The 24,449-nt window shown below is 42.4% G+C and overlaps 1 protein-coding gene across 11 annotated transcripts in view; it reads left to right on the top strand.

The window, feature by feature from the left end:
• cep170aa (centrosomal protein 170Aa) overlaps window positions 1–24,449 on the top strand; it is a 129,914-nt gene that overhangs the window by 98,904 nt on the left and 6,561 nt on the right. For 2 of the 11 annotated variants that reach the window (XM_060925620.1, XM_060925631.1), the window contains 8 exons: window positions 4,760–4,895; window positions 5,833–7,293; window positions 12,421–12,661; window positions 16,797–16,977; window positions 17,238–17,414; window positions 20,541–20,629; window positions 20,735–20,828; window positions 20,972–21,023. In XM_060925620.1, coding sequence (XP_060781603.1) covers window positions 4,760–4,895; window positions 5,833–7,293; window positions 12,421–12,661; window positions 16,797–16,977; window positions 17,238–17,414; window positions 20,541–20,629; window positions 20,735–20,828; window positions 20,972–21,023 — 2,431 coding nt within the window. The remainder of the gene's footprint in view (window positions 1–4,759; window positions 4,896–5,832; window positions 7,294–12,420; window positions 12,662–16,796; window positions 16,978–17,237; window positions 17,415–20,540; window positions 20,630–20,734; window positions 20,829–20,971; window positions 21,024–24,449) is intronic. The other 9 variants (XM_060925628.1, XM_060925623.1, XM_060925622.1 and 6 more) reach the window with 9 other exon arrangements.

The following is a 24,449-nucleotide window of genomic DNA, read 5'->3' as shown; positions in this document are numbered from 1 at the left end:
GCCAGTTGCTGACTTGTTGCAGAGATATCACCACGTGTGCGTGTCTTTGCAGTAATGAAGCGATCACCTCCAAAGGCTAAGCCAATCCCCGCCCGTGAAATAGTCACGTGATTTCCATGTGACTTGCATCCCCCTTCCCAAATCGCCCACTGGTCGCAGATAACGCGCACACGCAGCTACCTGAGAGGGGAAACTTGCGTCCAAAAATCGCAATACGCTTGCGCTGAGAAGTTGCCCGTGTGCGCCGGGCTTTAGTTAAGTACAGAAAAAGCATACAGAAAATGTTATGCAAAAACTTTGTTTTTAGAACTAGTTTTCTGTGTACTAAAAGAATTCTCCTATTCTCCTGGATCCTATTGTATGTGTAGGGTTCTTAAAATGTATTATTATTTTCAATTCAGTGAAGAAACCATAGTGAACTCTTCATACCATTCTTGGAGGAAAGCTAGGCTGTTTAAAACACAGATTCTCAGATTGCCACAGAAGAAGGCATACTGTAGTTGCCTTTATTCTGTGGCAGACGTTCCTTTATTTGACCACTTTTTGGTTAAACAGAGTCGAGTAGGCTGCTCACTCACTGACCCAGTTAGAGGAAAAAGGCAGGAACAGTGCTCCTTTCCCCTCAAGGCACATACACATGGCCAAGAATAATGGAGCCATGCAGTCAACATACCCCACCATCCGAGTGGCATTGTGTTTAAAAACAATAGACACTACACCACAGTGCCTAATTCCAGTGGTAGAGAGACACACTTTGGTGAGTTTCCTGCTCTAAAATATAATTACATTTTTAGTTGAATCACCAAACCACGTAGGACAGGAGTTGGGCCACGCAGGGTCTATGAAGTGAACACTGCTTGTAAAGTTACTCTTATATTCTTACCCAGGAGGAGAAATGCGCTTTAGCAATAATTTTAGCAAAACAAGAAAGAGCCCAAACAAAATGTTGGTTTGTAATGGAGACAGATGGGATCAGGACACTTCGTCCAACGACCATTTTGTCCAGTGCCATTTCGTCCAATAGTTGAGACATTTTTGTCCAAAGCCTTTTTCATACGCACTATCAATTGTTTTATATGTGGGGACAGTATGTGCGACAAGATCGAGATATAAACAAACCATAATTGATTGATTGCTTTAATTTCTTGATTGCCAATTCATTTAAGGGAGTGCATTAAGCAGGTTCATGACTGCGTCTCCCTGTAATAAATGGAAATAAACCATTTTTGTAAAGCAAACGAGTGCCGTAGTATGAGCGCTTCGACACAAAAGAGTGGCGTAAGGGGTGTAAACAAGTAGACCCTTACCATTACAGGCTGCTCTCCGAGCTTTGAGTCCAGTGAAGCTGTTTAATTCATCATATAGCCAGTCTTAATAAGGCCAACACAGCCTTAATCAGTAAAATGTTTCAATAAATATTTTATTTAAATAGTATTTTATTCATTTAAGGGAGTGCATTAAGCAGGTTTATGACTGCGTCTCCCCGTAATAAATGGAAACATATGCCTAATGATAGTGAGGTGACAATATGTGTGACAAATTGCTGTATATTTTTAAACCAATCCTAAAGAAGAATTCTCCATAGAATTTGACTGAAGCGGAAAACATTTTTGTAACGCAAATGAGCGACCCTTACCACTACAGGCTGCTCTCCGAGCTTTGAGTCCAGTGAAGCCGTTTAATTCATCATATAGCCAGTCTTAATACGGCGTGCGCACAGTCCAGAGTGCGCCCGAGAGTCCTGCGTGAGGAAGGAGTTTGTCGAATATTTCTTGGATTTTACATGAATACTAGGTAGGAACCCATCATTTCGCCCACACTCACTGAGAAAGGCGAGTCTGGGGCAGTGGCGTAGCCAGGATTTTTTGCATGGGGTGGCCAAAGGGGGGCCCAAGGATATACAAGGGGTGGCCATACTGTGACTAAATAAAGGGGGGGGGGGTCCGGGGGTCCTCCCTTGGGAAATTTTAAATTAGCTAGATTTGATTTCCTGTATTCTGATGTATCTGGTGGCGTATCTGGTGCCTAACTCATGAACAAAACCCATGTGAGCCAGGAGGTCAGAAATTAATGTATTAATTTATTTATGTAACAAAGCATCTGCAAAACAAAGAAGCCATCCAACTTGTTTACTCTAGTTAAGCATCAGGATTTTAATGATCACTACTAAAATGCAAAAGTAAAAACTAAAAGATCACCTGTCCCAGGCACCTGGGAAGTAGTAAGGATATTAGTCCGGCTTGAATAAAGAGTGCTTTGCTCAGGAAAAGGAAAATACTTGTATACTTAACTCATACATACAACATATATAAACACAACATGTTGTGATATTGTCCATTGTAAGTACTGTACAAACTAAATGTGTTGAGTTACAAAATGTGTGTGCACGCGCGTGCATGTGTGTGAAAGTGTTACACTGATGTAACACATGACATAGATGAGGTGTAGTGCATGAGTGGTGTGTGTGTGTGTGTGTGTATGTGAGAGAGAGAGGGGGGGAACGTATGTGCACTGCATGTAGATATAGATGAGCTGTAGTATATGAAGTGTGTGTGTGTGTGTGTGTGTGTGTGTGTGTGTGTGTGCACGCGTGAAAGTGTTACACTGATGTAACACATGACATAGATGAGGTGTAGTGCATGAGTGGTGTGTGTGTGTGTGTGTGAGAGAGAGAGGGGGGAAGTATGTGCACTGCATGTAGATATAGATGAGCTGTAGTATACGAATAGTGTGTGTGTGTGTGTGTGTGTGTGTGTGTGTGTGTGTGTGTGTGTGAGTGAGTGAGTGAAGATATGTTACATGTAAATACAAAAATGAAGTGCATAAGTTGTGTGTGTGAGAGAGAGACTGTATGTTCAGAGTGCATGAGTGTTGTGTGTGTTATATGTGAGTATAGAAATGTAGTGCATGGGTGGCGTGTGGGTGAGTGTGTGTTCAGAGTGCATGAGTGTTGTGTGTGTTATATGTGAATATAGAAATGTAGTGCATGGGTGGGTGGGTGAGTGTGTGTTCAGAGTGCATGAGTGGTGTGTATACCAGTGAGTGTGTTACATGTAAATATAGAAATGTAGTGCATCATGCATGAATGGGGTGTGTGTGTGTGTGTGTGTGTGTGTGTGTGTGTGTGTGTGTGTGTGTTGAGAGTGCATGAGTTGTATCTTATAGTGAGTGAGAGAAAGACAGTGTGTGTGTTAAGAGAGTGAAGTACGTGTTCGTGAGTGAGAAAGACAGTGCATGAGTGTTACATTTAAATATAAAAATTTAGTGCATGAGTTGTGTGTCTGTGTTGAGAGTGTATGAATGTTACATGTAAATATAGAAATGTAGTGCACAAATTGTGTGTGTGTGTGTGTGTGTGTGTGTGTGTGTGTGTGTGTGTGTGTGTGTGTGTGTGTGTGTGTGAGCTAGACAGTGTGTTAAGAGAGTGCATAAGTGTTGTGTATGAGTGAGTGTGTTACATGTAAATATAGAAATGTGGTGCATGAGAGGGGTAGGGGGAGAGTGTGTGTTGAGAGAACGCATGAGTGTTGTGTATGTATGAGCGTGACAATTATTAATCAATGTGTACTCCCACCAGTAACACACAACATCTCACACACATTAATATAAACATCACACAACATCTCTATATTTTCTCTATATCTATCTATGTGTGCACACAGCACAAATCCCACTGTAGCCGGATATCTATAAAGACGCATATTTATCTATACGGTTGCATTTACATGTAAACGAAGGTTTCAGTCACTGAAAACAGATACTTTCAAAAACCACGGGCAAAGTGGAGATTTCTGGAAACTCGGGAGATTTCTGGAAACTCTGAATTGTCTGAGGACAGAATTGTAACTGTATGTCTACAAAGTGAGAAAACTTGGAGAGTATAAGAGATGAATAACTTACATCCCAAATTAATCGCACGTTCACGTAGTTTGTAGGTTGTTGTGTTGTCGGACTAGAGCATGACTATCTGATACCACCACCGTCACGACAACCTGCTCATCCGCCTGCTGCCTGAACGCGCAAAATGTTTGTGTGCTACGGTAATATACATCCCCGCAGAAACCAAATACGCGGAACAAAAATCCAGCGGGCGGAACTAACATTTCGTGGGACATATCGGTTTTATAAATTTTATTGTCCGGCCCTGGGGTGGCGAGGGCGGGGCCAAGGTGTGCCCTGGGGTGGCCACGGCCACCCCTGGCCACCCCATAGCTCCGCCCCTAGTCTGGGGCAATCTTTACTCGCCATTAGATTTCACAACTCGCATTTGGCGAGTGGTTAAACTAGACGCTGCAAAAATGCGTTTTGCTTTGGTCAAATTCCATTAAGATTTCCTTCTTTTTTCGAACAAACAAATACCTGAAATATAAAATAAATCGATAGTGCATATGAAAAAGGCTCTGGACGAAAAGTCTTAACTGTTGGATGAAATGGTTGTTGGATGAAGTGTCCTGTATCTAGACAGATCACCTTGTGATACAGAATAAATATGGGAAAGAAGTTACCATAATGTTCAAACATTAACTCATAGCTAATTAATAAATCAGGAAGAGTTTATTGTAATCCCGTCCATATGCTTGTATACACTGGAACATTTTAGTACACAGGACAGTACACCAGACAATCCACTACACAGAACACATCAAGAGGAATAACATGAGCAAAACTGCAAATAAGATTATCAGACTTAAAGGGAGGCTTTTGATATGAATCAACAGCAGGGATGTACTGATTGAATACACATGTACTTTATTCATAGGGCCTTTTGGAGGAATCAGTTGCAGTTGGCAGTCCACACTGGGTTTCCCAATGGGCCACTTTAGCTGCTAATCACACAAGAACTGATCCTGAAGGTTCTGGGGCAGAACCCACACACTTTGTCCATCAAGAGAGAGGTATATATGTCTTTATCCCACTAGATACACTGCTAGGTCCTGATGTGCATTTTTAATTGCTGGTAAACTTTCAGTATTAAGAGAAAAACTTGCGCCAGCAGTTATGGTTCAAAACTTGCTTGCTTGCTAGTTAATTATGAGGAGAGCCAGAGATGCCAAGATCTATAATTTAACCGTAGCAGTTGAGATTGTTGACTCCTTGCTACAGTGATACAGGAGCTACTTTTCTAGCACATTTCTAGTAATGGTTTCTTTTGCTTTTTGTCTACTTTATATAGATGAACATTGATCTGTGAATTCATAAGCCTATCCTGGTTGTTAGAAAAATATAAAGTAGGGCACAAATGAATCTTTTAACTCACTTCTTTCTTATTATTGCCAAAAACAGTTTGAATAGATACAGCCCACTGATTAGAATATGAATGGGCCTTACGTTTAATATGGCAGCTGTATTGCACAAGTCCCCTCATTAATAAGATCCAATCAATGGTTGGCATGAAAAAACACCAGGACTATCAGATTTTGATTCTGACACTGACACATGCAGATCAAAGATGCTTTTCTCCGCAACAGAGAAATGCACACACGTAGGTAGCCAGAACAACGTGAAACTTTTTTTCTCATATTATTGGAGCCACAGATCACACATTATGTATGCCAATTTTGTGAGATTTGAACAGACCTTTCAAATCTGTGTTTGAAACGTCATCTTGATCAGTTTCTCCTTATTCAAATTGAAAAAAAATTGCTAGCTAGCTACCATTAACAAATGCAAATTGTCAAATTTCTGCCACATTTAGACAGACTAACGATGTGGGACATCAGCAGTTGCCAGCTTATTGTTAGGAAAGTGTAATAATTTCTTAATAACTCAGCAACATTAGTGTGCCATTACCATCTTCAAATCCATAAGCATGTCACCATATTTGTCTTTCAGAAGCTGACACGTTTGAGTCAGGTGTGTCTTTGAGGAGCACCGGCTCTGCCACCTCCAGCCAGGCTGAACGCAAGAGGAGGACACTGCCTCAGCTCCCCACTGAGGAGAAGAGCCGGCTGGGGAAGTCCTCTACCACAGGACTACGCTCTGAGATTGGGGAGAAACAAGACACCGAACTCCAAGAAAAACAACACAAAGGAGACGGTGAATGTGTTTCCACTCCCAACAAGAAGGACACTACAAGTGGAAAGACAAATCTAGCACATACAGCCTCTCCCAAGCTTCCTGTGGGAGGTGTAGAGAAGCAGAGTGAGGAGTCTCGTAGGAGGCGTGCGGAGGACAAGAGCAAAGGGAGTAATGGCGAGCGGAGCGGGAAGCCCCTGGTGCGTCAAGGCAGCTTTACCATCGACAAGCCAAGTGCCAATGTTCCACTTGAGCTTATCCCACGCATCAATCAACGGCATTCTGGGGGCCGAGAGCGCAGTGATTCAGCTGGCAGCATGGACACGGCCACCCTGCTCAAGGACACCGAGGCTGTTATGGCCTTTCTAGAGGCCAAGCTGCGGGATGAGAAAAAGCTGGACCCATCACAACCCTCTGGCTACCCTTCAGGACACTCTTTTTCTCCAGAGTTGGATGCTGACGCAGCTAAAGCAGCAGGGCGCACCGAAGTGCCACAGAAGCGCCGTTCTCTCAGCAGTCTGCACAGAGAGAAAAGCAACATGAGCTCAGCCGGAAAGAGCACAGCCAATGCGCGGGAGCGCCTAGAGAGGAAAGCCAAGCCCAAGACCTCAGATGGGCGCCTGGATACCCGTCGCTCTGCCCATACAAGCCAACGGGCCCGCCAACCCTCCATGGACCTGACAGATGATGAGCAGACATCCTCATTGCCCATTTCTGATGTACTGTCTGATGACCAGGAGAATGGGCGTAACCCCTTCACCTTCACTGATGACTTGCTGCACTCCAAAATGGACTCCTCTAAAGTTGCTAGAGCTGGTAAATCCAGCAGGACACCCCAGGCCAGCACTGCCACTACGGGCAAGCCTCAGTTGCCTCAGCCTCGGCCCACAAGGGCATCCCTTCTGAGACGTGCTCGGCTTGGAGATACATCTGACACAGACCTGGCAGATGCGGACCGGGTGTCAGTTGCATCTGAAGTGTCCACAACCAGCTCCACATCCAGGCCACCATCAGGCAGGAAGGCACCATCTCGTATCGACATGCTGGCGCAGCCCAGACGCACCAGGCTTGGGTCCATGTCAGCACGTAGTGACTCAGAAGCCACATTATCCCGCAGCACTACATCAAGGATATCCTCTGAGACAGCTCTGAGACTGGGCTTGCGCCCCACCAACCCAGCAGACAGCAAGCTGAACCCACGCCTTCGGGCAAACAGCGTCTCTAAGTTGACAGACACCAAAACCAAGACCACGCCATCCATCTCCAGTGCTCCAGGAGGTGAGCTCACATTACTCCTTTCCTTACATGGTATGGAATTAAGTATTTTCACAATGGAAATTAATTATGTATAGCAACACGATCTTATTTGGTGAATCATAAAAAGGACTACAAGAATGATCTCATCTCATCTCATTATCCCTAGCCGCTTTATCCTGTTCTACAGGGTCGCAGGCAAGCTGGAGCCTATCCCAGCTGACTATGGGCGAAAGGCGGGGTACACCCTGGACAAGTCGCCAGGTTATCACAGGGCTGACACAGACAACCATTCACACTCACACCTACGGTCAATTTAGAGTCACCAGTTAACCTAACCTGCATGTCTTTGGACTGTGGGGGAAACCGGAGGAAACCCACGTGGACACGGGGAGAACATGCAAACTCCGCACAGAAAGGCCCTCGCCGGCCACGGGGCTCGAACCCAGGACCTTCTTGCTGTGAGGCGACAGCGCTAACCACTACACCACTGTGACGCCCTACAAGAATGATACAAGATAAATTTAGAATAAGAGAATTTGAAGACAAGCTCCATGATACGTAATACTTGATATAACATCAAGCAGTCTCTTAATTCTGTGCTTCTTCTGCTTGCCCCAATACAGTAAAGTTGTTCCTCAAAATGACTACCCAGGGTGTTGAGCTTAACAATCCACAGCTAAAATGTACAAGCTAGTCACTAGCTAGTCATATAGCTGTAGCATTTAGCATTTCTCTTCACCATAGTTACCTCCAAACCACCTCACTTCAGTGACTTTGGCTACCTCCAGACACTAGCACAGAGATGTCCACAAGCGCCGGTGACTGGCAGTTTTCTCCGCTTACACAGATGGTCTACGCTGTCTACTCAAGCCCAGAAAAAAAAAAAACAACAACTTGCCTTTCAATGTTCAAACGATTTATATCGTCTCCGCTGCCCATAATTTGCTATGAGTCCAATTATATCACCACGAAATTGTCTTCAGTTCAGGTCTAGCATGACTGGAAGTGACGCCATATTTGTTGATTGAGTCTCACGCTCTGATTGGCTGAGTCGGGCGACATGACCACGCCGTAGCATATGTAGTTATGTTACAGAATCAGGCAGCGTACTACAGAGGGTAACTGAAAAAGCCAAGCACACACATCTGGAGGGAAATTTCATATACATTTTGCGAGCATTTTACAGGGAAATGGTTAGTAATTTATTAGCTGAGATGCACCAGAAGGCATGCAAATTTCAAAAAAAAAAAATTTTTTTTTTTTTTGGGGGGGGGGTATGCCCCCAGACCCCCTAGCATTAGCACGTCTTCAGTGCGCCACGGTGGCTTGGTTGCCGCAAATTCCAGAGCTGCCTACTATTTTTTTTTTTTTTTAGCCAGCTACTTCAGATTTTCTGGAGAACCCTGTAGCATCAGTGGCTAACATGACAAAAATTACTCCAATTATGATTGGCCTTCCAGAGTTTAAATTACAGATTATCTAGTCCTTTTAGATCAAATCTCATAAACCTTGAAGTCATTGTAAAATGCACCAAAGTGGCCACTGGCTACATGTACAGACAACAGGCTTTTAGCCACTCAGCCACGACAAGGGTCACTGAAGCATTCCAAAGGGTGTAGAGCTCATGTCTGTGCTCAGCCCACGTAAATGACCTGGAACTTTGCCTTCCTTTACTGGTTAGATAATTCTACAATTGTCTGGATGCCTTTACCTCAGCACATACAAAGAAATTGCCAGGAAGTAGGTCTGACGAATTAAAATAAGGTCTACACAGAGATATACACCATACTGAGACCCGACACCCACATTAACTAGCGGTTTTCTTTCCCACAGACACATATTTCTTTCTCCGTATGCCTGATTGTTGTTGTCTCATCTGTTGTTGTCCCTGAATGAATATGTTATTCATAAAGAGCGCATTTACGCAGAGATGTCTCAACCAGAGCCGGAGGATGACCTAGCAGACGAGGAGCCCTTGGGTACTGTACCACCTCTGGGCTGTGTGCGTGCTTTTGTGTATTTGTGCCAGCGTCTGTGCATGTCAGACCTTGGTCAAATATAAACTTAACACAATAATGAAAACATGCAAATACTTACAGTGCTCCTTTCCAAGCCCTTGAAAAGAGCCTTGCATTCTGTGGGTGTGGTTTTCATGAACTCATAAACATAGAAGTTCCACAATAAAAATCATATATTCATAGATTTACAAAATCACATGCAGATTTAAGCTGCGTATTTTCAGCATACCCAAATCCCCATATTTAGGGGAATGATGGACTCTGGAAAAGATGGTCATGTTGGATGACTGGACCACCTCTAGATGATTCTAGTGAACCAGCATCAGTGGAGTTGTAGTATCATTTGTCTTTGATTCAAATGCATTTGAATTATGCATTTATCATCATGGTGAATAATAGAAAGAATACAAAATGAGTCTTTAAAAGGTTGAAAGATTAATATAATACACTGGGAAGAATGCAAAGCCCACACTCTTAAGATGATTTAAAAAAAAAAAAAAAGTGTGAAAGACAAGCTGGACTTATTTAAAAAGCTAATTTTTTAATTAAAAAAAGCAAATTTTCCTTTTTTGCTTGTTTTTGGAAAATGTATTTAGAATAAGTTGTTTCAGAACAGATCATCTCTGAATAGCAGGGTTTGGGTATACTTTTTAGGTAATCATATCTGGAGGCCATAACACAAAACAAGGTGTAAGTCATATGCTGAATGTCCCAAGAAAGAAAGAAAGAAAAAATAAATTAATTAAAAAAAAAAAAAGTCACTCGACTGTGCTGATGCAAGCTTTGAGCAAAGAGAATTAAAGGTTTCAAATACAGCTTATACTAGATAGGCTTCCCTGATGGCAATAATTCAGAACAGGTTGCTCAGGCATATAATGAGCAAGAACAATGTCAAAGCCTATATATTTTAAGAGTTATTGATGACGTAACAGAGAAGATAGCAGAATGTGAGCTTATCATTTAATAGTGATAGATAGCTTGGATCGTACTGTGGCAATGCTTGTAACATTAACCAGACTTTTTTTTTCCCCCTCTTTGCTGGGGGATGCTATAGTACGCTGGATAAATTATTTATTTTTGCTTGTTTTTTGGGGTCATGTGCACTGACTTGATATTTGACATCTATAAGGCCAAAAAAAAAAAAAAAAAAAAGATAGTGTGTTTCAGGTAACATGAAATACTAAAATAAGGTCGGTAGGCAGGAAAAAGGTTTTTTTTCTTAATTTTTTTTAAATTTTGTTTGAAAAAATTAACACAAGTAAACATCTTACAAAATAGTATTTTGGCACAGAATCCGTTATACCACACATCATAATAAAATAAGTGTTTTAAATCTTTAAACGAATAAAAAAATATATATATATCGCGAGAGTTTGAGTTATGATCTACGGAAGCGTATTGCTGCCACACTCAAAAAAAAAAAACATTGGCTTAGAATCAAGTAATTACGTGAAAAGATATTGTTAACAAAGTTATCACGTTTTTACAATATATTTATCATGTAATAACATATCACGTAATTTCATGATACGAACTTATCACGTTATTTCATGATATTTTCATGTAATAACGTGAAAACACCTTATCAAGAAATAACGTGAAAATAACGTCCTAGGCTAGGCTACTTCCATTAAAAGCAGACGGCCTAGCCTACTGTAGAACTTGGGTCGAGCAAAAACACCGAGCAAACACATGGCTGAATCCTGAATGACTCCTATTTGTATAAATAGGGGACTACATAGGCGGCAAAATGTAGTGTTTTTCCCTGCCATGGAAGTGCACTTGTATACTGAAGAGGAAGCAATTTGCATTACAGCCTTGAATGAGGATTCAAAATGGCGCCTCGGCTCAGTTTTCCCTTCCTCCTTCAGTATACAAGTGCACTTCCATATTTATGCAGGAGGGCTGATAGAAGTGGCGAAACATTTTACTTTTTATCGTTTCTTTCACAACTTGAATGTGTTGAAACAAAAAATTATGACAAACTAACGCCACTTACACTAAAATATCAAGGGAAATTTGTAATAACTTTACAGTCGGCAATTTCGACGCGGAAATTCTCAATCGGTCGGGTTACCGGAAACACACTTTTTTTTTTTTTGGCCTAATCTCCAATCCTGATTGAAATAAGGTTTTGCAGAACTAATGTAAGGCATTTCATATTATTAGATTGCACATATATCCAGTATTATTATATCCACATTCACTAAATATGAGGAATCACGCGCTCTGATCAGCTACTCCACTACTAGGATATCAGCTCATATACCATGAGTAGGAAAAGACAAAATGGCTGAGCGTGTTGCTGAACCAACCGAGGACGAAATAAAAACTCTGCTTGAAAACAAAACCCCAAAAAATACAAAAAAAGGCAACAAACTATAGAACAAAAAGTATATTTTTTATATTTCAAGAATTATTATTATAGCATTTTTTCACAAAATTATTGCTCCTGTCATTTCATCGGTTTGTTTACATTCTAAGCGGAAATGACGTTTTGTACAAAGTTTTTATTTATCGAATTTGCAAAAAAATAAAAATGCCCTGTTTCTCAAAATCCATTGAATGTGGATATAATAAACAGTTATTCCACTTAACCTCGTCGTCCATGGCTTATAGTTGGCTATCAGCTCATATACAACTCGATTTCGTGGAATAACTTAAATATTGGTAATATCATGATGGTGTGTATTAGTGATCATTCTATTAATTCTATTATTAAGATTAATTTTAAACCTTGTCGTGTGATTAAACCTTGCGTCAGTGGGAATGGAGATGATGCATTTGAACCATTTGTGCCTTTGGTGTTGTTCTCATCTTCTAACAACTCAGGTCTCACTACCACTATGTCCAATACTGACAAGAATCTTGAGCTCAAATAATGCTGAGATTTTTGAACCCTTTTTCCTCACCCCTCATCAGCCCCTTAAAGTCTCTCTCTCGTGCTTTCATTAGAACCTGATTTATTTTGTAGTATATAGCATGTTCAATATGCTAATATTTCACTCAGCTTCTTGCAATAGATAGACTATGCTTTGCTGGTGTTGTAGCATATTTAGAGGTCTAAAATATAGCCAGATGGTATAGCCTCTGGTCCACACAATAACCACAACTTCCTGTGTGTCTGCAGCCAGCAGCAGGTGGCGGCGACTGAATACAGAATATGGCTCCACCTCTGAGGACGAGTTTGGCTCGAACAGGAACTCCCCCAAAGCTGGAAGACTGAGGCCAGGCAGTGCTCTGCGTACCAGTAGACTGAGCAGCTCGGGCACAGTGACGGCAAGTCCGGGCAGCATCACCATCAAACACAGGATGAGGGAGCAGGAGGAATACATCAGAGACTGGACAGCCCACAGCGAAGAGATCGCCAGGTACTAATCAATTCCATGTTCCTCAGATTCACTAACACTCATACAACCGCACTCCATAGCCACCTACAAAGAAATAACACTAGATTCTACTCCCTTTCATTCTCTAACCTTCAGGCCATGGAGCAGCCATGGTCTGAAGGTTAGAGAAGCAGCCTTGGGCCCAAACGGTTGCCGGTTCAATTCCTGGGACCAGCGGGAAAAATGTCAGGGGAGTTGAGTGAATGAACAGCATTTCCCCCTCCCTCTGTATCATGGCTGAAGTACCCTTGAGCAAGGCACCTAACCCCCAACTGCTCCCTGGGCGCTATAGCATAGCTGCCCACTGCTCTGGGTATGTGTTTGTGCTCGTTGCTTCAGATGGGTTAAATGCAGAGGAGGAGTTTCACTCTGCTCGAGTGTACATGTGACAAAGGCTACTTCTTCTTGAGAATTAGGCAGGTTTTAATGTGGGCACTTCAATGACTCGAGGGTAAATTTTCAATTTATTATCATATTTAGCTTCTTTGTGGAGACAAACACTGAAGTCTAGTCACAGATGTCTTTGTCCAGTCCGTTCTAACCCTGCTTTAAGTTTGTCAGAGTGAGAGAGGACTTGTATAATATGACCACAGAGCACTCTGTCTATTTATTCTCTTCACTTGGTCCCTTTTACTCACCATTCTTCTCCTCTTGCTGTCTTTCCAAAGCATTTTAGGCCTGCAGCTATCTCTTAATGCTAATCACATGTAAACTTCGTAGACAGACGAGCACTCTGACTTCACTACAATGCTCCTGTGTAGGAAAATAACAAAATAGTGATTACACAGCAGAGTTCTGCCAGATGGTCATGCTCTGCTCAGAGTAGCAGCCACAAAGGTTTTCCGCAGGGGAATTTCATTGTACTTTTTATAATTGTATTTAATCTAGTGCAAGTTTGCTGAATCTCTCAAAACAGAAATATACCTTTCTCTTACCCCACATGTACTAACCCTATTTCCAGAACAGTTGGGATATTTTACAAAATGCAAAAAAAAAAAAATCTGGATTTGTTAATTCACACGTACCTTTATTTAACTGACAAAAGTACAAAGAAAAGCTTTTCAATAGTTTTACTGACCAACTTAATTGTATTTTGTAAATGAAGTTGGAATTTGATGCCTGCAACACATTAAAAAAAAAAAAGTTGGCACAGAGGCTCTGTTACTATTGTATTACATCACCTTTCATTTTAATAACGCTTTATCATATGGGATCTGAGGATACTAATTGTTGCAGTTTTGCAATTGGAATTTTTGTCCATTCTTGCCTGATACAAGACTTCAGCTGCTCAACAGTCCGTTGCCGCCGTTGTCTGATTCTCCTATTCATGATGCGCCATACATTCTCAATAGGAGACAGATCTGAATTGGCAGCAGGTCAGTCAAGCAAACACACTCTGTATATGAAGCCACGCTATTGTAGCCTGTGCAGAATGAGGCCTGGCATTGTCCTGCTGAAATAAAGCATTGACTCCCCGGGAAGAGACGTCGCCTTGATGAACATGTCTCTCTAAAATCCCAATATATGCCCCAATACATCAATAGTACCTTCACACACATGCAACTCACCCATGCCGTGGGCACTGATGCCCCCCATACCATCACAGATGCCAGCTTTTGGACCTTTCTCTGATAAAGGTCATGTTCACTTTTGGCACTGAGAACTCGACGTCCGGTTTTCCTGAAAACAAACTGAAATATGGACTCATCTGACCACAGCACACATGTCCACGGTCTTTTGGTCCATCTGAGATGAGTTCATGCCCAGAGAAATCGACATCGTTTCTGCATAGAATTGATGAATGGCTTCCTCCTTGCGTAATGCATTTTCAGGTTGCATTTCTGGATGCAGCGGTGGACTATTAAGTGACTACGGTTTTCCCGAAATACTCCCACACCCACGTGGCTATATTTGTCACATTAGCATTACAGTTTCTCAGGCAGTGCCACCTGAGGGCTCGAAGGTCACGCACATTCAGCAGTAGTTTCCGACCTCGGCCTTTACACACAAAGATATACCTCTGATTCTTTTCACAATATTATGTTCTGTAGATTCTGAAAAACAAAATCTTGCACTGAGAAATGTTCTTTTTGAATTGACTAACAATTCTCTCAAATTTTGGCACAAAGGAGTGAGCCACGGCCCATTCTTGCTTGCAGAGACTGAGCCTTTGGTGCTGCTCCTTTTATATCCAAAATGGTGTTGTTTGAATATCTTGTAAACTTTTCAGTCTTATTTTGCCTCTGTCCCAACTTTTTTTGAATGTGTCGTAGGCATCAAATTCTAACTTCATTTATATTTACAAAAGTACGATTAAGTTGGTCAGTAAATCTTTTCTTTGTACTTTTGTCAGTTAAGTAAAGGTTCACATGAATTAACAAAATCACGGATTTTTGCTTTTATTGCATTTTGGAAAATAAACCAACTTTTCTGGAAATGGGGTTCGTAGTTAATCAGTAAGGATCCCACTCCCTCATGGAAGACTGTCTCACACAAAGTCATTTCCATAAATGCTCAAATCTTCATTTGCTTATGTGGCAATGGGGGCGTGGCCAAGCGGCAGTTTGTGAATGGAGGGCGGGGTCAGGTAAGGTAAGTGGCTAAGTCATTACACTTGGTGTCAATGTGGGTGCGTTTGTTGCAGGGATGGAGCATAAAAGGAGAGGGAGAGCAGAGAAGCGTCTCCTCCAACCAGAACACGTGTGTGACTGTGAAAAGCTAAAGAAAATAAGTAAAATAAAGTGTCTGTGTGAACACCAACTCTCGCCTGCCGTCGGAGCCGCCTCCAGATGGTCCTCCGCCCACTCGATGACTCATTCTAGCAACTCCGGGTGATGACACTGGACCCATTCCGCCGTTCCTTCCGGAAGTCGAGAGATGAACTGTTCCAGTGCCACCAGATCGATGATCTCATTGGTGTCACGATCTTCCACCCTCAGCCACCACCGGCAGGCGTCCCGGAGTTCAGCACCACTGTAACGAATCCTGACATGGGTGGCGCACAGAAGCACGGCAGGCGAGAGTTGGTGTTCACACAGACACTTTATTTTCTTTAGCTTTTCACAGTCACACATGCAACATACACAGGTGTTCTGGTCTGGGGAGACTCTTCTCTGCTCTCCCCCTCCTTTTATGCTCCATCCCTGCAAAAACACACACACCCACGCACATTAATTGACACCAGGTGTAATGACGGCGGCACGGTCGTGTAGTGGTTAGCGCTGTCGCCTCACAGCAAGAAGGTCCTGGGTTCGAGCCCCGTGGCCGGCGAGGGCCTTTCTGTGCGGAGTTTGCATGTTCTCCCCGTGTCCGCGTGGGTTTCCTCAGGGTGCTCCGGTTTCCCCCACAATCCAAAGACATGCAGGTTAGGTTAACTGGTGACTCTAAATTGAGCGTAGGTGTGAATGTGAATGGTTGTCTGTGTCTATGTGTCAGCCCTGTGATGACCTGGCGACTTGTCCAGGGTGTACCCCGCCTTTCGCCTGTAGTCAGCTGGGATAGGCTCCAGCTTGCCTGCGACCCTGTAGAAGGATAAAGCGGCTAGAGATAATGAGATGAGATGAGGTGTAATGACTTCGCCACTTACCTTCCTGACCCCGCCCTCCATTCACAAACTGCTGCTTGGCCACGCCCCCATTGCCACAGCTTATTTCAGACACATCTCATTTTAATAGTTTTGTTAAATAGCAGGGATAGTCCACATTTTCTTGAAGAGTAGTTAAGTTGAAACCAGGATGATATTTTCATCCACAAAGCCTCCAATGCAAACTTTGTGAGCCAGGTCTAACTGGCAGGCTGATATCAGATTGCACTAATGGTGTTTTTCCCAAGATGACTACACCCATAATGTGAAGTTTTTTGTTTTTTCATTAAAGTCATATGTTTGAAACCACACCAGCAGGTCTGTGAGACCATTATCGGAGTTTAAGAATAAAATGTATATAATGCATGCCTAATGATGTATAATTATGTGTATTTGTGTCATTAGCTTTATGTATTTTGGTTTTCCACTTGTTTTGTGAGCATGTTGTGCAGGGCAGACCTTGTGTAAGTTTTTTGCCTTGTTTTGCATGTTTATGAGCTCCCCTAGTTTGGGCACCCCTCTGATGGTTAACAGGTTATTCCCCTGTGTGCGCAGGATCAGTCAGGACCTGGCCAAGGATCTGGCCATTCTGGCACGGGAGATCCATGACGTGGCTGGCGAGATCGACTCGGTCAGCTCTTCCGGCACAGCACCAAGCACTACGGTGAGCACGGCGGCCACCACGCCTGGCTCTGCCATCGACACCAGGGAGGAGGTACAGCCCACTTCCATAGACAACTTACACCACAGCACCAGCTTAAAGACTAAAATATGGGCTTTTCAATTAACGCTTTGGTAATGCTCAAAAGCCAGTAAACATAACTTTCATTCCCTGTTAGCCTTCCCAGTCTAATCACACCCACGGTCAGGATAGCAATCAGGAGTGTTTTATATTACGTAACGTTACAAAGCAGAGCAGCAGTAACACTGACCTCCATTCTTCATCACTTCACCCTCTCATTTCATTACTTGTAGTTGGTAGAGCGAGTTTTTGATGAAAGTTTGAACTTTCGGAAGATCCCCCCTGTGGTGCAGACCAAGACTCCAGAGATGAATGGCCGAGCGGTGGAGCTGCGACCACGAGCCCCAGACAGTCTGGATCCCCAGAATGCACTCCGCAGACGCACATGGAACCGAGATGAGGTCAGACCGGTATGAACTTATTAACCTCCATCACTATTAGATATACAGTATAAGCAAAAAAAGTTTGGACACCCCTGCTCATTCATAGGTTTTCTGTATTTTGACTAATTTCTACATTGTAGAACAATAATAAAGACATCAAAACTATGAAATGGCATATGGGACATGTATGGAATTATGTGGTAAACAAAAAAGTGGTTAAAAAAGTTTCATCTTTTAGATTCTTCAAAGTAGCCAGCGTTTACCCTTGACGCTTTGCACACTATTGGCATTATCTTAACCAGCTTCATGAGGTCGTCACCTGGAATGCTTTTCAGTTAAGGTTAAGGTTCTTTTATTTGTCATTTCAACCATATACAGTTGGTACAGTTAAAAGAAAAATGTTTCTCCAGGACCATGGTGCTACATTAAACATCACAGGACTGCAATCTGCAATCTAAACATCACAGGACTACAGTCTACAACACACACAGTGCAAGAGTGCAACACTACAGACAGTACAGTAAATGAGACAAACATATAAAGTGCAGACACTAACAAACATAAGGTGCAGAGTGGAGTGTGCATAGTGAGGTAGTATGAAAGGGAATAAGTAAATGTAAACGCATGTGTGTTTGTGTGTGTAAGACCTTGTAAAATAGTGCATTATTGTCCACTGTGCAAAGACTTCAGTGGGTGGTGTGTTCAGCAGTCAGAGTATCAGTCCCACAGAGTTGAGAAGTCTGATGGCATGAGGAATTGAGGTAGTATATGAAAAAAAGGCAATAAATAAATAAATGTAAACCTTGTGTGTGTGTGTGTGTGTGTGTGTGTGTGTGTGTGTGTGTGTGTGTGTGTGTGTGTGTGTGAGAGAGAGAGAGAGAGAGAGAGAGAGAGACAGACATTATAAGCAATAGTGCATTATTGTCCACTGTGCAAGATTGCAGTGAGTGGTGTGTTCAATTTGTGAGAATCAGTCCAGTCCATTAACAGTTGTGCCTCGTCAAAAAAGTTAATTAGTGCAATTTTTTGCCTCCTTAATGTGTTTGTGATCAAACAGTAAATAATAAAATACAGTAAATAGCCCTATTCTACAACTGTTATAATCCATATTATGTCAAGAACCAACTAAGTAAAGAGAAACGACATCCATCATTACTTTAAGACATGAAGTGTCTTAATAAAAATAAAGAAAAAACATTGAATTTGAAGTGTGTCCAAATTTTGACTGGTACTGTACTGAAATTTAGATTCATACATGTCCTTTGTGTGTGTGTGTGTGTGTGTGTGTGTGTGTGTGTGTGTGTGTGTGTGTGTGAGAAGGTAGATGAATGGCTGTAAGTGAATTAGTATTTGCTACACATATATAGCATTTAATCCATTTGAATCGAGCCCAAGTGTTTTCTGCCTCTGTGTGGTTCACTTAGACAGGGAGAGTGAAAACACAGCAGTCGGAAAGTGAACTGAGGTGAATCAAATAAAGTGCAAGAAGTGAATCTAATACGCTGTGTATTTTGGGTTGTGGGTGACATTTTGAGAGGTGCAGTCTGGGCTAAAGGACAGAGCTAAGAGCTGCTGAAATGTCATGTGTCTTGGATATTTGGACTGATTTAAAAAAAAAAAAAAAAAAAAAGAGAAATAAATGGTGGATACCATCCATCTATCCAATATCCATAACCACTTATCCTATTCAGGGTTGCGGGCAAGCTGGAGCCTATCCCAGCTGACTATGGGCAAGACCCTGGACAAGTCGCCAGGTCATCACAGGGCTGAGACACATAGATAAACAATTCACACTCACATTCACACCTACGGTCAATTTAGAGTCACCAGTTAACCTAACCTGCATGTCTTTGGACTGTGGGGGAAACCGGAGCACCCGGAGGAAACCCACGCGGACACGGGGAGAACATGCAAACTCCACACAGAAAGGCCCTCGCCGGCCACGGGGCTCGAGCTCAGAACCTTCTTGCTGTGGGGCGACAGCGCTAACCACTACACCACCGTGCTGCCATGAATCATATCAAGCTCAAGTCATTATGGAGCAGCTGATTTAACATTAAGGAATGATCAGGATATATGCAATGCAACATTGTCTTTTGAAAAAGAAGTGTTTTATTCAAATGTGAGTGTGAATGGTTGTTTGTCTCTGTGTCAGCCCTGTTGCCTACTGGGCTCAAACTCAGAACCTTTTTGCTGTGAGGCAACAGTGCTAACCACTAGACCACCGTGCCATCTACATGGTGGATACAATACACAAAATGTTATTAACTAACTGTTTACTATGTAACTTAGCACAGACTCTGTTCACACTTGGTAAAGGTTTCTTAGCTTTTTTCCATCACTGTATTTCTAACCAATCAATAAAAGAGTTTTACAAGCATGTTTTCAGCCCTACACATCCATTTGGTTTGTTTAAGTAAGTGCAGGGTGAAACTAGACCAAAATGGAAATGATTCAAAAGTATGAATTATTTGGTGAAGTGCCCTTAGTTTCATTCTACTCTGATTGCTGATCTCATTACTGATTACAGTCTGATGAACTTTTTCTCTGCACTGTTATACTTTACTATGTTTCACATTACGAATGCTGGACCCATCCACAAAGTTTGTCAAGTGTTAGTCATTTAAAATGTCATCAAGTAATTTTTTAATGTATAGATTTAAAATAGGCGGCACGGTGGTGTAGTGGTTAGCGCTGTCGCCTCACAGCAAGAAGGTCCGGGTTCGAGCCCCGTGGCCGGCGAGGGCCTTTCTGTGTGGAGTTTGCATGTTCTCCCCGTGTCCGCGTGGGTTTCCTCCGGGTGCTCCGGTTTCCCCCACAGTCCAAAGACATGCAGGTTAGGTTAACTGGTGACTCTAAATCGACCGTAGGTGTGAATGTGAGTGTGAATGGTTGTCTGTGTCTATGTGTCAGCCCTGTGATGACCTGGTGACTTGTCCAGGGTGTACCCCGCCTTTCGCCCGTAGTCAGCTGGGATAGGCTCCAGCTTGCCTGCGACCCTGTAGAACAGGATAAAGCGGCTACAGATAATGAGATGAGATTTAAAATGTACTCCATGGATATACACATACTTCCTCAAACTTTTCTGCACTCTGAAGTATTGTTGCGTTTTTATGTTTGAAGTGCTTACAGTCCTGTCGTATGATCTTGTAGGCGGTGCTAGACAGCTTGCTGCTGACCTCAGTCTCTCAGCTGTCCTCCAAAATCCGCCAATCTGTGGACAAATTAGCAAGCAAAATCAAGTCAGTACTAAAAGAATTCACACTCATATCAAACACAAAACACAGAAACATGTCAGATATTTTGCTGAAGTATGATGTTGGAAATGTTTGTGTTCTGTCATCAAGGATTTTGTTCAAGGACAAGGACAGGAACTGGGACGATATTCAGAGCAAACTGAGCTCAGAGAGTGATATACCACTGCTCAAAACCACTAATAAGGTGTGTTTCATAACCCAATCATCTTATAAGCACAACAAAGCACCAGTTTTATTTGATATTTGATCAGGTTTACTCGTCTCCGGAATACCACTTAATACTTTGGAATATCGTTATTGATATTAACAGTGCTGTTATTTTCATAGGAAATCTCAACCATTCTAACTGAGCTGAAGAGGATGGAAAAGCAGATCGAAGGTGAGTTTGAAAGCAATGCTGTTTTGAAACGTTTGACCTACTTCATACTTCCCATAACTGTCTGCGCACACTTTTGGTCCAGAGTCTGATTTAACCTCTTCTCTCAAGAAACAGTTAAAAGCAGTGTTAGCTCACTGATTAACATCTGTGCTGTTGAGAACCTTTACATGAAACGTCCAAGCATTAAGTGTATACTGTATTATGACTGACAACATGGTAGCCATTAAAGAGTGAAGCTAAACCATCACTGTCGCCCTCTAGTGGCTGACTGCAGTACAATTTGTTTAACCCCAAAAGAATATACAAAATCCAAGTCAGTTCCTGTAACGTGTCTCATTGTGTTTTGTTGGTTCTACAAGATGGCTTTGTCAGTGTCTCCTTAACTATATTAATCAATTATATTTGTTTTATGGCCTCACAACTCCAGGGTCCTCCATTTGATCCGGAGCTTTCTGTACATGTTCTCTGGGTCCACGTGTTTTTACTCCAAACTCCGGAAAAAAAAACAAAAAAAAACGTCAGTCAGTGAACTGGTTACTTTATGGTTTAAAAATGGAGCCTGAAAGTACAGGCTATAGTGTTGATGTGGACGTGGTTAATCTTCCGTTACCAATAATGTGACCACTCCCATTTTATTATGGTCATTATTCTGCATTACTACATGATATATACACATTTCTAGTTAATGGTTTCACCAATAGCCTGATTAGACCATCTTTTTCCTCAACCTATCAAAGTAAAAGAGTGGTCATCCATCTCAAAGCTATGTACGGTAATTGATGTAAACAGTATAATTTCCAGCAAGTTGAAGAATAATTAACCTCAATTAGGTATTCAGTTTATTTTGGAAGAAGACACTGCATGCTTGCACACAAAGCACTGTTTTTTTACTCCGTGTAACTAAATTCTGTAAGCATGTTGAGTACAGATGGGACTCATGCTGCACAAGCTCTGGCTCCAGTTTTAATTAACTTCAAAAATCTGATTAACTTTTGGCTTCACAGTGGTGCTGTGGGAAATAGTTTTCATGTATTATTGGTATATTTTATATATAAAAGTTATTCCATGAAATCGAGTCATACATGAACTGATAGCCAATGAGGTGTCAGAGTGCAGGCACTTACGGATGCAAGCACAGGGGAGACCGGGGGCTTCACAAACTGCAGATTGAGCCAAATTGAGGAGCAGGAATCGTGGTCAGGAAACGAGCAGAGGTCGATAGATCAGTAAACAGTGCAATGTAGGGAAAACAATGAAATGAGGGTGAGACTAAACAAACACTGGTCATACACGGAAAGTGAGGTAGAAATCAAACAGCTTGGTAAAGTCAGGCACGGAACGCTAAACGATACTTCGCAAAGTTAGGAAGTGAGTGCTGAGCTTATAGGTGAGGTGGTGATTGTTGGATGAGAAACAGGTGATGTAATTAGTCAGGTGACAGAGGGTGCTGTGACTCTTGGGGCGGCCTCTCAGAACTAAAATTAAGTCCCGCAGTACCACTTCCTGCTGTTCCGCCATGGACTTTTGAAGAACTTGATGTTGACTTGGGTATACTGGAAAATAAGAACCAAGATGATTGACAAATACTGGGTGCAGAGTTATCTAATGGAGAGGTATGAGGATTGTCTGAAAATATTCACAGATGCATCGAAACAAACAGATAGTAGAGTTGGGGTGGGATATGTCATTCCTACATTGAAACATGTAGAAGGGAAAAGAATCACTGATGACCTGGCAGTATACTCAGGGGAATTGATAGCTGTGTGGCTGGCTTTACACTGGGTTGAGGAGAAAAGACCAAGGAAGGTAGTGGTGGCGTCAGACTCCAGTTCAGCGCTGATCACCATCAAAACTGGACAATCAGAAACCAGGCAAGATATTGTCCTGGAAATTGTACTTCTTGCAAGTAATCTAATGAAGTCAGGGGTTGGCATTACCTTTGTGTGGGTGCCAGCTCATATAGGAGTCTTGGGGAATGAAATGGCTGACAAGTGTGCAAAAAAAGCGACTGAACATCCAAGCATAGATATGGCAGTAAACGTCAGTAAAGCAGAAGTGAAAAGTATGGTGAAACGCAAAGTAAAAGGAGCGTGGCAAATGTTGTGGGAGGATGGGCTGACTGGCAGACAGTTTTATAACATTCACAAAAAAGTAGGAGTACTGAGGCCTACGAGCAGGAGCAGGAGAGAGGAGAATGTATTTTCAAGGATGAGATTTGGACATACCAGTTTGAATAGTAATCTACATCGAATACAGAAACATGCTGATGGTAACTGTGTTTACTGTGGTTATCCAGAAACTGTAGATCATGTTTTTATACAATGCCCAAGGTACCAGGAAAACAGGCAAAGTCTAATAGAACAGTTAGAGAGAGAAAAGATTCAATTTAATTTGCAAGATATTTTACAAAGGAGTACTGGAGAGGTTTGTTTAAATTTTGTTTTTAGATTCCTGAAGAACACAGGACTGTTTCATAGAATTTAGAAGAACAATTTAATTTTTTTTTTCCCTCATATTATTTTGTATTTCCTTTTTAGGGTTAGACTTCAGATTCATACCCCAGTCCAGCTGGTGGCGGTAATGCACCATTAACGTTAGTTTGCCAACCGCCATAAAACCTAAAGAAGAAGAAGAAGACTCTTGGGGCTTGTAGTCCAGAGCAGCCATGTTTGGAGGCTGCTCCGAATTCATGTCTTCAGTGCCGTTACTGACAGGACCCCCCCGGTGGGTGTATCCGTGGCTAGGGGAGCTTGTATGGCTGGTTTTAAGAAGGAGACGTGGAAGGTAGGTGCCATTCTGCTGTGAGGTGGAAGTTCTAGTCTGCAAGATACCTCATTAATCCTGCGCAGTACTTTGTATGGGCCGATGTAATGCGCTTGCTGTTTCTTACATGTTAGGTTCCCTTAAATGTTTCATGGAGACCCATACCTGATCTCTTGGAGAATATTCTGGGCTCTCGCTTCTGTGCTTGTCTGCGTATTGCTTATACTTAGCAGTTACAAGTTCCAACCTCTGGTGAACCTCCTCCCACACCTGCTGGCTTCTTCTGAACCAGGTGTCAACTGCCAGTAACTGGGTGTGTGCGTCGTCCTACGGGAATGGGGGGTTGACAGCAGAGTATGCACTGGAATGGTGTCAACGGAGTAGAATACTGAGTAGATACTGAACTCCGTATCAATGTGCTGTCGAAGCGCGCAGAAGGTGTTAGTACGCCTGTCATTATAGTGCGGACTTTCCATAGCATAGAAAATCGCTACGTCTCAATTTGTGTAACTGAACTTGTTTCATGTCACTGGTCATATAAACCTATGTAAACAGGAAAAATGCGGAAGAGTTTGGTCGCATCTAACTACAGCCCCAAAAAATACCATTGGCCATGCTGAGCCTAGCTACATTGCTAACAGGAGTGACAGCGCGTCTGACTGA

This window comes from Neoarius graeffei, chromosome 7 (assembly GCF_027579695.1).
Source record: "Neoarius graeffei isolate fNeoGra1 chromosome 7, fNeoGra1.pri, whole genome shotgun sequence".
In the NCBI taxonomy this organism is placed as follows: domain Eukaryota; kingdom Metazoa; phylum Chordata; class Actinopteri; order Siluriformes; family Ariidae; genus Neoarius; species Neoarius graeffei.
This window is presented reverse-complemented; position numbering and strand designations above follow the sequence as displayed.